The 15824-nt window shown below is 49.5% G+C and overlaps 7 protein-coding genes across 7 annotated transcripts; 4 read left to right on the forward strand and 3 right to left on the reverse strand.

The window, feature by feature from the left end:
• The first annotated feature begins 1877 nt into the window (after positions 1-1877).
• On the forward strand, positions 1878-3206 carry LY89DRAFT_684554 (uncharacterized protein). Its single transcript, XM_018214906.1, has one exon. The coding sequence runs from the start codon at positions 2086-2088 to the stop codon at positions 2752-2754; it is 669 nt and encodes a 222-aa protein (XP_018071889.1). The 5' UTR covers positions 1878-2085; the 3' UTR covers positions 2755-3206.
• Positions 3207-3271: 65 nt separating this feature from the next.
• On the forward strand, positions 3272-5331 carry LY89DRAFT_55411 (Rh-like protein/ammonium transporter). Its single transcript, XM_018208342.1, has 5 exons — positions 3272-3648; positions 3752-3783; positions 3852-4182; positions 4231-5066; positions 5123-5331. Exons 1-5 carry the CDS (start codon positions 3592-3594, stop codon positions 5226-5228), a joined length of 1362 nt encoding a protein of 453 aa, XP_018071890.1. The 5' UTR covers positions 3272-3591; the 3' UTR covers positions 5229-5331.
• A 612-nt stretch (positions 5332-5943) lies between these two features.
• LY89DRAFT_684556 (amino acid transporter) lies at positions 5944-8265 on the forward strand. The gene is made up of 4 exons (XM_018214907.1): positions 5944-6777; positions 6831-7415; positions 7467-8007; positions 8064-8265. Exons 1-4 carry the CDS (start codon positions 6376-6378, stop codon positions 8096-8098), a joined length of 1563 nt encoding a protein of 520 aa, XP_018071891.1. The 5' UTR covers positions 5944-6375; the 3' UTR covers positions 8099-8265.
• LY89DRAFT_747203 (uncharacterized protein) lies at positions 8188-10462 on the reverse strand. Its single transcript, XM_018221111.1, has one exon. The coding sequence runs from the start codon at positions 10235-10237 to the stop codon at positions 8312-8314; it is 1926 nt and encodes a 641-aa protein (XP_018071892.1). The 5' UTR covers positions 10238-10462; the 3' UTR covers positions 8188-8311.
• Positions 10463-10689: 227 nt separating this feature from the next.
• On the reverse strand, positions 10690-13139 carry LY89DRAFT_645083 (clock-controlled protein-like protein 8). Its single transcript, XM_018211861.1, has 2 exons — positions 12383-13139; positions 10690-12337 (listed from the first exon to the last, which is right to left on the reverse strand). The coding sequence occupies exons 1-2, from the start codon at positions 12774-12776 to the stop codon at positions 11064-11066; spliced, it is 1668 nt and encodes a 555-aa protein (XP_018071893.1). The 5' UTR covers positions 12777-13139; the 3' UTR covers positions 10690-11063.
• On the reverse strand, positions 12860-13205 carry LY89DRAFT_55677 (uncharacterized protein). Its single transcript, XM_018208384.1, has one exon. It carries the CDS (start codon positions 13153-13155, stop codon positions 12943-12945), a length of 213 nt encoding a protein of 70 aa, XP_018071894.1. The 5' UTR covers positions 13156-13205; the 3' UTR covers positions 12860-12942.
• Positions 13206-14060: 855 nt separating this feature from the next.
• LY89DRAFT_645084 (putative AP-1 adaptor complex subunit MU) lies at positions 14061-15711 on the forward strand (the record flags this gene model as incomplete). The annotated part of the gene is made up of 4 exons (XM_018211862.1): positions 14061-14261; positions 14314-14442; positions 14491-15582; positions 15631-15711. Exons 1-4 carry the CDS (start codon positions 14223-14225, stop codon positions 15709-15711), a joined length of 1341 nt encoding a protein of 446 aa, XP_018071895.1. The 5' UTR covers positions 14061-14222.
• Between the last annotated feature and the right edge of the window lie 113 nt (positions 15712-15824).

The following is a 15824-nucleotide window of genomic DNA, read 5'->3' on the forward strand; positions in this document are numbered from 1 at the left end:
TGAAACTGATCACCCAAGCACTGACCAACTCGCATTGGGACTTGTCAGGAAATGTAACGATGTAGAAGAACGTTACATAACATCAATGAATTACACACGGTGAAGATAGGCATTGCTGTTATTTCCATGGATATCTAGCAGTATTGTTCAGGCGAACAAATTTTCAAAGGTCTGAGCTCTTGCTTGGCTCAATTGGGAAGGAGGACAGTGGAAGGACTTTCCGGTGAAAGAATAGCAGAAGGCGATTGAAACAAATTGCCTCAACACCGACTAAACTTTACATATCTTCAACCAACGATCAAACACTGTGCCACATTGATGAAGCAATAGCCACGAAACTTCACTTCACCGATCTCTTCCCCCACGGTGGATAAGGCAAGCCAACATCAGAGAGCGGGACAGAACTCTGCAAGGCATCAACTTGAATGCATCCTTCAGGAGAGTATGCGTCCAAGCTTTTGAAGTCGTATCACCAGCAATAATTGACTTCTAACAAACAGCATACTCGGTCCCGATGTGGCTTAAGGTTGACATTGTAACAAGGCTCACTTGCCCATGGATAAGTCCCGTGGTAGATCGTGTGCTCGCACAATTGGACGAACCACACACACACCCCTCTCCCACTCCCTGCATGCCGGTGCAGAGTTTGACCCGGCAGTCCCCAGAATAGCGTCAATCAGGCTTCCATTGTGCTTCTATTATGCTTCTAGAAGGACGGGAAGTCAGCTCTGAGGTCAGCGGCTGCTCGACGGCCCCTGAGTTACGTTCCACTAAGTCGAACTTTCGACGTAACTGGTGAGCTGAGGGCGGAAAGAAGCAAAAACACACATTTCTCGGGCTGCTTAGCCCGTATCAGATTTTTCGAAATCCTTCCATGCATCCAGAAGAGATCAATCATTTCGCCCAGGGTGGCCTGGTAGGTGCTCGTCCTCGGATCGAATCATCGAAAGATCATAGCCGTGTCGCGCGACGTGTCTTGTTTCTCCCCCATTCACAGCTCGCAGCAAAGCCACGGCATGCCGGACCCTGGATGGGCTTCGAACATCGATTCATAAGCAATAAAAGTTTTGCATCTGAGGATACCGAGATGATTGAGACACTCTCACCGACCCCTGGATTCTGGTTGCAGCGTGCAGCAGACAAGAGGGTGTCGACACGGACTCGCCGCTGCGCGTGGGGGAGAAGTTTGGGTGCGTCTATCATTGGTTAGTCGGATTGCAGGAGACCTCGTTCCAAGACAAGCGGTCACGTGCGAGTGTGGGGTTCAGCTCAACGATAAGCTCTCCTGCACTCTCAGCCTCGACGGACATTTATACCTTCCTGCTCTCCGCCAAGTCCTGTCTGTCTGAACGACAACCACCGTTTGTTATATCACCCACAAAGAAACAACACCCAGCTCATGTCTCGATCAAAGCTATGCCACCACGGATCCGCACCGTTGAGGGCTCATGCTGGGGGTGCAAGGAGAGACGAGTTATTTGCGATTTGACCACCCCGGCTTGCGACAAGTGCTCTAAGATCGGACGACGATGTGACTACGGAAAAGTGAGGCTGCGATGGACCGACTGTGTAGCTTCCCGAGGACGACTCGCCGGAAAGAAGATTCCCCTGTGCCAGTCGCCGGTCTTGCAAAAGACGACGGATCATCATATCATGTACTTCGAGAGAGAGTTGTTGCCGCGGTTCAATCTGACCAATACGGTCCCGGATATTGACTTAAAGATGCTGTCGAAAGATCCCATTCTATTGCAGTCAGTCGTTGCTGTTGCAAACGCCCACGCAACTTATCGCAGTGCCAACGAGAAGGCACTTTCACTGTCCAAGATTCAGGACAGAAACAACGCTTTAAGGATGTTCAGAAAGCATTTGATGGGGTCACATACGGATGAAGCCAACAATTCTCTATTTATTGCGAACGTACTACTCTGTATTCTGGACGGCATCATCGAACCCATCACCGAAAGTTCCGCTACCCATCACCATCTGGTTGGCGGAAAAGCCATCCTCAAACAGTGGAAGGGTATGAAAGAAGTGTTCCTTCTGAAGGAAGAGCTGCCTGTTTTGATGCTTTCGATCTTCGCAACCATGGACCTAACGCATGCCTTATTGATTGGAGATGACCCCTACTTCGATGCATCATCCTGGCAAGAGTTTGGAGACTGTGAACCGTGGTGGGGCCGAGTTCCCAAGAATGACGACTTCCTCGAGATCATGGCCATCCTCTCGCAACTAGCAACACTGGGCCACGAAGTTCGAAACTTTCGAAGTACTGCGCCTATTGGCGTGCTCTTCGCAATTCAGACGGCTCTGGATCAGCAGGCTGCCCGACAAGAGGAAGTTGACAAGACCAAGGAACAAGCAGGGTGGACTGCATTTTGCGCTTGCTATCGATTTTCGGCGTCTGTGTATCTGTATAGAGCTCTCAGCGTCCTCGACGTCGACCATGAGCTTGTCCAAAAGTCCGTGGCCGACTGTATGGAAGTCATCAGCGGACATGATCTCACTGACAAATTGCATCATTGTATCTTGTTTCCCGTGCTCATTATCGGAACACATTGCTTGGATAGCAAGCAAAGAGTCGAGATCCGGAAAAGTCTGGCTCGAACGGCAAGTTACCTATCCTTTGAAGCTCTTCGGTCTCTGGAATCCTTCCTCGAGAAGCGCTGGCACGAATTGGACACAAGTCCTGAGCTCAAAGAGGCGGGCTGGTGGGTTTACTTCGATGAAATTGCCAATGTGACATGCCTGTTCTGAGGAAACTGAGGGGAGAATCATCGTCGCCAGCAACGCAGCAAACACCTCGACCCTGACCTCCGTCCCTGGAGCGGTCTTCTAAGCTGTGCTGTGCAAGATGTTGATCGTCCCGGTCCGGAGAGAAATTATTGCGTCGATATGAGCACGTCCGTTCGTTTGAGTGAAGCCTCTTTCCTTAGTGTGTAAACGACTAGAACGACCAAATTGAAAGATGAATGAATGGAGGGGCGCCAGTCTGACAATTATACCAGAGTTCGGAGTCTCCATGGGAGAAACTCGGCGATTGTATTACGGAAAACCGGAGTTTGACCTCCGTATTTGGACAATATTTCTTTTGTTCTCTCTCCATCAGGGCTTTATACCCGGTTTGGATGACTCTGGGAGCGCTTCACGATGCAGAGGACGGAGTAAGGCAAGACTAAAGCAGGCTTCAGTACCCCGGCACATCACCAGTAAGTGGTAACCATTCCTACACAAAATCCTCTTTGGATGCAGTCCTTCCTCAAAACTGACAATACAGAGGCATTTTAAATGTACGATCAATGAAACAATTTTCTCATGATTGGTGGACCTGGTGGACGCGACATGTGATTGGCTGCAGTTGGTCTGTGGACGTTTCTGTGCCTTGTTTTGGAAGACGCTCCCGGAGCGAGATAAGAAGGCGTAGCCTCGACTCGACTGGACTGCCTTGCCGATTGCGATAACGCTTCCAAACTTCAACTTCATCTGCTTTGCGTCCGCGTCTCTTCCTTCGAATCTGCGATCCTTCTGCACTCTCGTCGATAACCCAATGAGACTGCACTTTAATTCGACGTCGTTCGTTTGAGCCTCTTCAACATGCCTGCTGCATCAGTCGTTCTCAAGGCTTGGGAAGCATGTGACCTGACCGACACAGTAAGTGATTCACTTTCGAGATAAGATCAATTCATGATTTCAGTTAAATTGGTTACAACTGAATTTGATCAACGCCTTACTTGCGGCTGCTAACGAATTGTAGCTGTTCGTCCTTGTTTGTACGGTATTCTGCTGGTAAGTCATGTGCTCTTCAATCTCCATCTCCCTCCAGCTCTTTTAACCCATGCTGATTTGCCACTCAGGCCCATCATCCCTGCAGTCGGACTCGCGTACTCTGGCTACAGTCACCGTCGCAATGGAATGTCATCTTTCATGCCCTCGATCATGGTCATCGCGACCTGTTCAATCCAATGGTTTGTGATTGGATATTCTTTCGCCTACGGTGAGGGTTCTGGCGTGATCGGTGACTTCAAGTATGCTTTTCACAATGGCGTCCTTGCAGACCCTGTCGGCACTATCCCCGCAATCCTCTTTAGCGAGTTTCAGTTGGTCTTTGAGGCTACCGTTTGTGCTATTGCGGTTGGAGGTGCTTGTGAGAGGGGACGAATGTTGCCGTTGATTCCTTTCATCGTTGTATGTAGTATCTAGTCTCTTTGATTCAATCTTTGCTAACTGGCACAGCTCTGGTCAACCTTCATCTACTGTCCTCTAGCACACATGGTATGGTCAGAGACTGGATTCCTCGGGCAACTGGGCGTCCTCGACTTCGCTGGCGGAACCCCAGTCCACATCTGTTCAGGAGCTACTGCTTCTGCACTCTCCATCTACCTCTCCTACCCACTATTTCGCTCTAAGAAGTCATCTACCCGTACTCCATCACACATCCAACTCCACCGTCCTGGAAACTCGATGTCTCAACTCATCGCCCTGGTCATCATCTGGAATGCCTGGCTTGCATTTGACGCCGGCACTACTCTCAGCTTGAACTTCAAGTCAGTCATGGCTATGTGTGTCACGAACCTGTGTGCTTCCGGCGGTGCATTGACGTGGGCATCCATGACCTACTTCGAGACAGGCAAGTGGTCATTGGACTCCACCTTCATGGGAGCCATTGCAGGTCTAGTCATGATTACGCCCGCAGCTGGTTTCGTCGACATGCCAACCGCGTTCTTCTTTGGTGTATTCGGTGCTGTCATCTGTCGGCAAGCACTGAGAATCAAATCTACCAAGTTCGCCAAGAAGATGAAATGGGTTGACAATGGAGATACATTTGCTACGCATTGTGTGGGTGGTATCGTCGGTACTGTGGCCACTGGACTTTTTGCTCGCAAAGAGGTTGCGTTCTATGATGGTGCTACGGCTATCGATGGCGGAGTCTTCTTTGATGGGAATGTCAAGCAATTGGGCATTCAGTTATTGGAAGCTTTGATTGGGTTCATGTGGTCTTTCATTGGATCTTATATCCTGTTTGCTCTCATTGATTGTGTGCCCGGCCTAGAGGTTTTGGCGAAAGATGAGTAAGTCTGCTTTCTTCCCTGGTGTTTCGTATAGGTGAAATTAACGTAACGATTAGGGAGATTGTGAGTGGCATGGATGCAGCCGAAATGGAGGAAAGCTTTGACGGGCAATGGGAAGATGATTACCACCCCTTTGTCAATGGTAGGCTGGAGCTGGACTGAGAAGTGATTGTGAGGACGGGAGCACAGCATAGCATTGCTCCCAAAGATATATCGCATCTCTGAAAATAACTCACCAAGTCTTGCTTGTTTGGTCTCAGCCCCAAAAATAACAAAATGATCCCTCAAATCTCCACATCATTCATTCACATTTCCTTTCTTTTTCTCTCTCTCTCGGAGATAAACACCGTCTCGAAATCTGCCCCGTGATGTCCTCGTATGCACCCCATGAAACGAAACCACGCATTTCGCTCCACGGCGAGCTATCTCGAGGCTTTTCCAAATCCAAAAAGTTGGCAGCGCCTCCTCGGTTTCGCATCTCTACCGCACCGCCCTCCAAAACAGCAGGTCATCCCACGCTTCTCGCGCGGACGAACCACAACACTGGGAATCATCAGCCCAATCAACAAAAACGTACAGTAGTTCCTACCCCATACTGCAGGGATGTCTGAGGCAGCAAATGGTCCCTAGAACTGCCGTTTTGGGCATGGTGTTGGCTTGCTGGGGTTCCTCGAATGGCTTTTCCAGGATTCGTGTGCTTGGCGAATGAGAGGAAAAGGTCCCCTGCCGGTGGAGAGTTGACTGGAATAGGTGAAAGGATCCGGGGACGTTGATTGGGAGGATATCTAGCCGCAGGGTAGGGATTAAGGGCGGGATTTCGGTATTTCAGGGGAATATCCGTTCGTGCAGATGATGCATGGTGGGTGGTGGGAGGGGGATGGAAGGGAGAGGAGGGAGAATGCCAAGACTTGATATCGGTGTTGATACATAGATAGATAGATAGGTAGAGAGATAGAAGAGGGGATTTGTTGTCTTGATAAGGACATCGTTTTGTCGTCTGTCTGTCTGTCGTTTGTTGGTTTTCCTGTTTATCCCAGCTTGTTGTGAGAGGTAGTTCTGTTGTGCGACGAGATTGTTACTGTCTGTTGTGCATTGTAAGGTTGATTGCTGCTGCAAAGAAGGAAGGAAGGAACGAAAGAAGGAAGTTCGACCTCCTTTTGGTGCTTCAGCTATCACGTGTTGACCTGTTTATTGGGTGAGTCTTGGAAAGGCTGAACCTCATTCGCGAGACCTTCACGCAACCTGATTCCCGTCACCATCGATCCGAACGCGTCTTTCAGGACCGACAAACAGGACGACAAGATCAATCATGTCAACAACAGACGTCGACACCAAGATGGCCGACGAGAAAGGATTAGCCACCACCGACGACACCCCTCCCAATGGACACCTCTCGCACGGCGAAGTGGACGATTTGACCGCGTTGGGCTACACGCCTGAGTTGCGACGCAATCGGTCGCTGTTCACGCTGCTCTTTCAGACCCTGGCCATCGCTGCGATCCCCTACGGTGAAGGCGGTCCCCTCATCAGCGCCATCTATGGCGGTGGTCAACTCTCGATCTTCGTCGGCTGGTTGGTCGTTATGGTGCTGGATGAGTGTGTGGCTCTCAGTTTGTCCGAGTTGGCGAGTCGGTATCCGACAAGTGCGGGCCCGTACTATTGGTCTTTCCAGATCGCGAAGAGACATAAGACTGTGTTGTCTTTTATTACTGTAAGTCGAGGTCTAATCCCCCGAAAAATGGAGAAAGGGACTGATGGAGATAGGGTTGGATTTGGTTGATTGGCAACTGGACTATCACGTTGTCGGTCAACTTTGGTTTCGCGTCTCTGATCTCGGCTACGGTTTCTATGTACCATCCGGATTGGAGTGCAAACTCGTGGCAATTGCTTCTGATCTTCTATGCTATCTGTCTAGGCACTTTCCTGATTTGTACCTTTGGCAATAAGTTCTTGCCTATGGTAGATACGATCTGTGCTGCTTGGACTGCGGTTTCGATTCTCATCATCCTAATTGCCTTGTCTGCTAAAGCAGAGGTTGGTCGTCATTCAGCTGCATATGCTTTAGGTCATTATGACACTTCTCTTGCAGGATGGGGAGGCTTCACGTTCTTCATTGGGCTTTTGCCGGCTGCGTATACCTTCTCCGCTATCGGTATGATTGCTTCCATGGCTGAAGAAGTTGCGGATCCAGCTGTCAAGGTACCCCGCGCTATGTCCCTCTGTGTGCCCGTTGGTGGAATCGCAGGTCTCTTCTTCATCATTCCGATTTGTGTTACCTTACCTCCATTGGCGGATATCATCGATGCTCCAGCTGCTCAAGCCATTCCCTACATCTTCAATGTTGTCATGGTAAGTCATGCAAGAACACCAACAATAAAGACCTATACTAACTCAAACCAGGGCTCCCCAGGCGGCGGTCTCGGCCTCGTCTTCCTCGTCCTCGGCGTAACAATGTTCTGCTCCATCTCCATCACCGTCGCCGCCTCCCGCTGCACCTGGGCCTTCGCCCGCGACGACGCCATCCCCGGTGCCAAGCTCTTCGCCATCGTCTCCAAACGCCTCGCCGTTCCCGTCTGGGCCCTCGTCCTCGTGACCGTCGTCCAAATGCTGCTCGGACTCATCAATCTCGGCTCCACATCCGCTTTCACAGCCTTTGTCTCCGTCGGTGTCATTGCCCTGGCCGTTTCATACGCTATCCCGATCGCCATCTCGCTGTTCTGGGATCGAAGAAAGGGTGTTAATCACGCGCAGTGGAACTGTGGCCCGATCATTGGACCTATTGTCAATGTGATCGCCCTGGTGTGGATCACGTTCGAAGTGATCCTTTTCAGTATGCCGACCGCGCTTCCCGTTACGGCTGTGTCGATGAATTATGCCAGTGTGGTGTTTGTGGGCTTCGGAGCTATTAGTGCCGTTTGGTACTTTGTCTATGCTAGGAGAGGTATGTTTTCAATAACTCCCCGATTAGGCGCCGAACTAACATGTGATGAAAAATAGTATACAAAGGCCCACCAGCATCTGATGGTTTGTAGATTCGTCGACTTACTCACTCGCCCTGCTCTCTTGCTAGCTATGACCTTTAGCGGTTTGCTCTCTGCTTTGCGAATACAATAAGCGCGCGCGTGTATAATACCCTCTTCTTTCACTACTCGTCAGTCAGTCAGGTAGATAGATAGAGAGAGAAAGAATTCTTGCATAGAACGTCTCCCTTACATCTTCACACCCGCTCGTGACAAAACATATCTTCATCCCGAAGTCCCCTTAATCCAGAACTCTCCCTCTCCCTCTCCACCACCCTCCATCCTCTCCTCCCTTCCTCTCAAATCCCCAAACTCTACACCAGCAACCTCCTTCCCTCCCTTCCCAACACCAATCCCCAACACAGGCGTCGTACCACCACCAGTCCCATACCCCGAATCCGCACGCCCCCTCTTGGTTCCCACCTGCACAACACCAACACCAATACTCCCTTCTTTCGATTTATAAGAAGGCGGAGGTGTAGATGATGGGAGGGTGTTGGAATCTGCTCTTCCTCTTGCTCTTCCTCTTGCATCTCCACTTTCAACTCCATCGCCTACTATCGTGCCACCTCTTTTTCTGCGCTGGAGGACTTGGGTTTCGATGCCCGTCTGATTGCCCAGATCTGGGATGGCGTGTTCTCGAATGTGCGCTTGTCTTGAAGGATGATTTTGGTCAGGGAATGAAATTTGAGTGTGAGGAAAGGTGTACGAGTCCTCGTCGGAAGAGATGGAGAATCGGGAGACGGAGGGGATGGTGGAGAGGCGGGTGGTTTTTAGGTCTTTTGAAGGGGTGGCGAGAGAGTTGGCGTTTTGTACATGGAGAGGGGGACGCAAATCAGAGGTAGTGGCGAGAGAGGATGTGTTGGTTGGATGGCCTCGAGGGATTCTCCTCGTGCGTTTGAGTGTTGGGGGTCTGGTTATTGGTGGTGGTTGTGGTTGTTGAGGAGGGGGTTTGATGATTGGGTGGGGTGTTTGGAAGGGGGGAGGAGTGGTGTTTGCTGGTTGCTGATGGTGGCGAAGAGTCTCTGTACGTCTCAAGGTTGGGTTGCGGGCTGAGAAGCTTGAGGGTTTGGGTGAGTGTTGAATTGACGAGTTTGGATGCTGGGACGGGGCAGGGTGGGTGATCGGACGCGATTCAACGAGGGGTTGCGTCTTTTGTCTTTTCTCCTTCCTAGACAAACGTCGTGCCGGTGCTTGCTGAACATTAACTCCCTCCTCGTCCTTAGATCGTTGCCGCGGTTGATGCGTAGCTGCCGGTTGTGGTATTCGAGGAATTGAAGGCTTACCAACAACATCCTCACCCACCCCAACCCTCTTGCCCTCCTTCATATCTTCCAACCACCTCTCATACTGCGTTTCCGCACTCAAAACACGCCCCATCTCCTCATCCCTCCTCTTCTTCCAACTGAAACCCATCTTCTCAAAAATAGGCGCCAACCCTCCCCTCTGAAAATGCCGCCCCGCGCCCACACTACTCAGACTCTCTACCATCGATACCCTCTTACCATCCTTCTCCCTCATTCCCCTCCCCTCCACCCTCTCCCCACTCCTCACACCCAACCTCCCCTCCTCCATAGCCCGCCCACCAACCCTGCCCCTCAAATCCCGTAACACCCTCCTCTCTCTCTCCACTCTCTTGACCTTGACCCATAGAATGACAGCAACCCAAAGGAATATGATAACAGCAAAACAAATCCCAATTCCTTCCAGGAAACGTGTTGGGAGAGATTCGTGGAGCGAGAGCGAGTAGATAACCACGACAGTCAAGAAAATAGAAAACAGCGTGAAGAACAGGAAGGGTAGGAGGACGTGTGTCGTTTCCCACAGATTTGCAGAGGGAGTAGGGGGTTGTGAGTGGAATGACGAAATTACTGAAGGGGCCGGTTGTTGATGTTGGATATGTTGCTGTTGATCTCGAGGATGATATTGGCGATGTTGTCTCGCACTACTCGGATTCTGGCCTACTCGCGGGTAATTGGACGACTGATTCCTCGCCAGTCCTCCGTCTCTGGGCTGTTGGAGAGGGTTCACCCCTCGAGAATATCGATCTCGAGATTCGGGTGATGAAAAGACCTCTTTCTCCGTATCCGCTGAGTCTCGATTCGTGTTCCTGGTTTCATGTCGTGGGGGTTGGAAATCCGGTCTTTCCATGTCCTTGCTCTGCAAGTTATTCGTGGAACCGCGAGAAAATGAATGACAGGGTGCGGTGTTCAAAATGGTGGAGATTGATTGCAGCTAGTGACCAAAATCTTCGGGATGGAGTAAGTACTTACTTCAAAACTCCTCTTTGCAGGGAGGCAAGTTTCATGTTTCGAATAGAGAACATAAGAGAATGGTCGGCGGTACTCGGGCTCTTTCTAAACACTACGGGAGGACTCATATCTCGTTGCGAAGCAGCCGATGGATGCATTTCACTCAAAATAGCTGTATCGATGGTTTAAACGACCAGGCCTACTCCAATATGTATAAAAGAAAGTTTAACTTGAGCTATACAGTAGACGTTTGGCTTCGCTCTACACGCAGAGATGAGGAGCGTCAGCGGTCGCGGATTTGTCCTACACGAAATATTTGAACAAGTGAGGTGGAGGGAATAAATCACTTTTGATGAAACGCTTGCTTGCCCTTATGTCTTTCAGATCGACGAGAAGATTTACTGAAGTATATAGCACTATCAACATTTGAATTGTTGCCAATCAGCAAGAACGAGCTAGTGGTTGACAGTATAGATATAGATGAATTCTTTAGGTCATATGAAAGAGCCTGGGCATAGTAAATATGCTAGTCGAAAATGTATATCGTTGTAACAATAATTTTGAAGTTTTCAAAGCCTCGACTCCCGCGCAAAAATAGGACGTGGTATAGAACAAAGACAGACTCATGATATCCTTCCCAGCCCGTACTCCAGCTTTCGCAAGCCTGCACCGTTTTCCCCGATAGATACTACAAAAGAAACGCTCTCATACAAGGTAACAATCCATCAAGTCATCTTGACATCAGGATTCCCATTCGCGTACCCGTTCATGGGCGGTAGTTCCAACGGAGGCTTCTCCATCGGCGTCTCATCATTACTTTCCCCTTCCGGTTCTCCTCTCTTCGATCGTCCTAATCTCTCACACCATTCTTCCGCACTAACGATCGTTCCATCCAAAACACCCGAGACCTGAGCCATCATGTCCAAACCCTCTTTTGCAAGAACAAGGACCCTGTTAGCACCTTCCGTCACATCCGTTTCACCATTCTTCGACGCATCTCCATTTCTCGAACTCGCAAGTCTGAACCGTTGAGGAAGACTCGTCAAGTGTCGACGCACCAATATACGCGCATTCTCAGGTAATGCGCCACCCGCATATTTTGATACGATGTCTACGACTTCCTTCAAAGTCTTCAAGACATCTTTCTTCAGATCTGTGATCTTTGCATTGAGCGCCGATCTGTCGGCTTCGCTTCTTAGTACCAGTTGGCCTTCTTTTCCTGATCCTTCGATCGTGCCTTCGACTCTACCGTCTCGATCATATTGCTCTAGCACACTTTTAAGGGCAAGGATCACTTTTCCAATATGTTCATTGGCCCAACGTAACCAGCTCAAACAGTACTTTAAACTTCGAAGCGACTCTTCACTCATCGCAACACTTAGGCCACTGGTTGATAGTACAAGGCGCGATTGCCATGAGCTACCAGGGCTTGTAGGTTCTTCTTGAGTCTGAGTTGGTATCAACGCCTGCTGCGTCGCTTCGTAATTCGGACTTCGGTGCTCATCATATGCTGGAAGACTTTCCACAGTCGACGCTTGACTTGGTCTTCGCTGCCGATGTTGCAATTCCTGTCGATGGACAGGGTATGGGTCATGGGAGACATTGCGATCCGTGTCCGTATCATCGTTATCGACTTTGCGCCTCTTGTTTGAACCTTCGTTATTCTCCAAATCTGATGGCTGGTGGTGACTCGGTCTTCGTCCTCCTAAGAACCAGCGTACTCCTCCTTCCACACCAGTCATGCGCCCAACAGACCCGACGGTGTTCACCACGGGTGTGAACCTTCTCTCGACATATTCCGCACCAGACTTAAATCGTGGACTGAAGTTCTTCGACGCCGAATATGCTGACAGAGAACCACCAATCGCAGTACCTATCAGAGGATGTGAAGTCGTGAGAAGGGACAGTAAGGGTTCAGGTTGCTGATTATTTCCAGACTGGTAATTCGGAGAAGAAGCAGGTAAAGGTTGATGACGCTGAGGAGGAGATTGGATAAAATCTATGCATGTTAGTACAACCTCTACAATTCATGACTTGAACATACCAGCACGGAGATCCCCCAGCGCTTCAGCTGCAAGCCGCACGTCAGGATCGTCAATGGATAAAACACTCCCACCACGCCTTCCCCGACTATCTGGCGTATCCATATCCATGGTCTTGGGCGAGTCCATACCATGCGACGACCCAGTCTTGGGCGACAGAGCAGAGGGACCAGGTTGGTAGTATGCAGTTAGGGGATTCGAGGACGGCCAGACAAACGGATGCTCTTCTTGTCGGTATCGTGGTTCTGCTGGAGCAGGCGGTAACGGCGGCAAAGTACGTGCATGATGAACAGGTGGTGGATCTGCGGTGGGTACAGAAGGAAAATTTAGAGACTGAGGGTCGTGAGATTGTGTGTAGGAGGGAGGCTCTTCTCGGAGCATGTGATCCTGCTCCATGGTTGTCGCAAACGCCGACCAGTAGAGGAATCGACACAGAAATTGGAGGAAAGGTTATTATAATTGAGTTGACAATGACATAAAATTTGTGGTCTGATCGAATAGCATTTGGGGAAGTTGTTCGGGGCAAGAGTGGTTCGTCCTAGGATGTGTTGTTGTCTGGCGGTCAACCCGTAGCTTTCAATGCGACTCCCCGCGTCTGAATTTCGAAATTTTGTTGGAGTGAAGAATGTCTGAACAAGTCTAAATAAAATAATAGAAGGAAAGATCTCTTTTTTCTTCCAGCTGTCACCGTCTCCCCTTGCAGTATCGTTGACGTCGTCGCATTCTCACATGTTTTCAGCAGCAGAAGGAAGAGAGAGGGAGGAAGCGGCGCCATGATGGAAAGCTTCACGTCTGATTGATCACATGCCACCAAATTCGGCAAAGTGGCAGGCTAAAAGCTATTTGGGGGTATTCACACGTGCGAGGCTTCTGATTCTCGTAAGTCCGAAAACGCGGAGACGGAAAACCGAAAATTTATGAGAAGAAAGATAAATTTGTGCTATAATGCCATTGATGTAGATACAACATCAATCTTGTGGCATATAACGCCTCGAATGTTGGTCTGAGAATCTTGAGGTGTTGTGTACTTCATCGTAGAAGTGTGAATTACCTAGGTAGGTACTCAGGTCGAGATAATCTTGAGCTTTCGTGATTCAGCCAAATATATACGGATCCATGAGCCGCCAAAGTGCATGAATGCGCGCATTGTATATAGATGCTGTTAGTCTGTATAGTTCTTCATCGATCTAAGGAAGAAAGGTATTGTGTGCTTCCTGATGATAAGCACTGTAAACAGAGTGCGATCTTGAGCACTCAATGGTGCTATTGGCAGGAACATATTGCAAGTGAATGTGCGTGATATGCGTGGCCATGAGCTGCAGCTGTACACGCAATATGTATAGATATCTCCTCGGTCTGTATGGTCCCTCTGACGCCGCCCAAGCAATCTGTTGTTCTTTCAAACAATGCTCGGCCAGCTCTTATGGTACCTCATGCTCCGTCTCCGCGCCGCGAAATCGCTAACTGCATCAATGGGAAGGCAAGATTGACTCTGACAGAAAGCCAGGTCGGTTGTGCTTATATGTTGAGCTGCACTGTCTAAAAGGGCGCGTTGAAGAAAGAACAGAAAGAATTTCGCAAACGAAGATTTTGATATCTCTCGAAAGTATTGAGCTATTCCACTTTCGGCCTTTGGTGCGAAGCTTAAACCCAGGCCAAGCGAGGCAAGGCCACCGTTCAAGCTCAATAATCAACAGGAACGTGGGGTCAAGGCAACTTCAAAATAAAGAGCGCATTTGAACTGCACCCTTTGCGAATGATTCAGCTCGACTGAGATATTAATACTGGCCGATTCGGCTTTCTGTCTCTCTCAATCATCCCTCCTCCTCCTTCACCCTCGCAATGGCGTCAGCTGTCTTCTTCCTCGACCTGAAGGGCAAGGTACGTCTCCTGAAGACCTCGAAGCGCCGACTATTCTGATCATAGTCTGCAGACCCTTCTCGCTCGGAACTACAGAGGAGACATACCAATGTCAGCAGTTGAGAAGTTCCCAATACTATTGAGTGAAGCAGAAGAAGAAAGCTCCTCCGTCCCGCCATGCTTCTCAGACGAAGGCATCAACGTATGCAACAATGCTCCCTTCTTAGAGCACCCTTGACACACAAAACAGTACCTCTATATCCGACACAACAACCTCTACCTTCTTGCCCTTACGAAACGTAATACGAATGCTGCCGAGATCCTACTATTCCTCCACAAAATCGTCGAGGTGTTCACAGAGTATTTCAAGGAGTTGGAGGAAGAATCGATACGAGACAATTTTGTTATCATCTACGAACTTCTTGACGAAATGATGGACTTTGGTCACCCGCAGACTACAGAATCCAAGATCTTGCAAGAATACATTACGCAAGAATCACATAAGCTGGAAGTTCAGGCACGACCTCCAATCGCAGTCACGAATGCAGTATCATGGCGATCCGAAGGCATCAGATACAGAAAGAACGAAGTGTTTCTGGACGTTGTCGAGTCTCTGAACCTTCTGGTCTCCTCGAATGGAAATGTTCTGCGGTCGGAAATCTTGGGTGCTATCAAAATGAAGTGCTACCTCTCTGGCATGCCGGAATTAAGATTAGGATTGAACGACAAAGTGATGTTCGAGACAACCGGACGAGCAACAAGAGGGAAAGCTATTGAGATGGAGGACGTCAAGTTTCACCAGTGTGTACGACTGTCACGATTCGAAAACGACCGCACGATTTCCTTCATCCCACCTGACGGAGAATTCGAGCTTATGTCATATCGTCTAAATACTGCAGTCAAGCCCTTGATCTGGGTCGAATGCATCGTCGAATCACATTCAGGCAGCAGGATAGAGTACATGCTCAAGGCGAAGGCACAATTCAAGCGACGAAGTACGGCGAATAATGTTGAGATAATCGTGCCGGTACCAGAAGACGCAGACTCTCCAAGGTTCAGAACGAACATTGGAAGTGTCCATTATGCCCCTGAGAAGAGCGCTATTGTGTGGAAGATCAAGCAATTTGGAGGTAACAAGGAATTCCTAATGAGGGCAGAATTAGGACTGCCGAGCGTAAAGGGTGATGATGAACATGGTGGAGGGATGACTGGTGGATTTGGTGGAAGTATGGGAGGTGTTGGAGGCAAGGGTGCGAAGAGACCCATCAGTGTGAAGTTTGAGATCCCGTACTTCACCACTAGTGGTATCCAAGTACGATATCTGAAGATCATTGAGCCAAAGGTATGTCATCTATTCTTATGTATCTCGCCCATCAACTAACAACTCCAGCTTCAATACCCATCTCTACCTTGGGTCCGATACATCACACAATCCGGCGATATCGCAGTCCGATTACCTGATGTTAGCTGAACATGATCAATCTCCAAAGATCCAGAAAGCATCATGAAGGAGTCCAAAAGCAGGTCCCGCACGCACAGAGACGAGGCCAAGACAGAGACATTGGGACAGGCGTAGGAGAGATC

This window comes from Mollisia scopiformis (assembly GCF_001500285.1).
Source record: "Mollisia scopiformis unplaced genomic scaffold LY89scaffold_11, whole genome shotgun sequence".
Classification (NCBI taxonomy): Eukaryota; Fungi; Ascomycota; class Leotiomycetes; order Helotiales; family Mollisiaceae; genus Mollisia; species Mollisia scopiformis.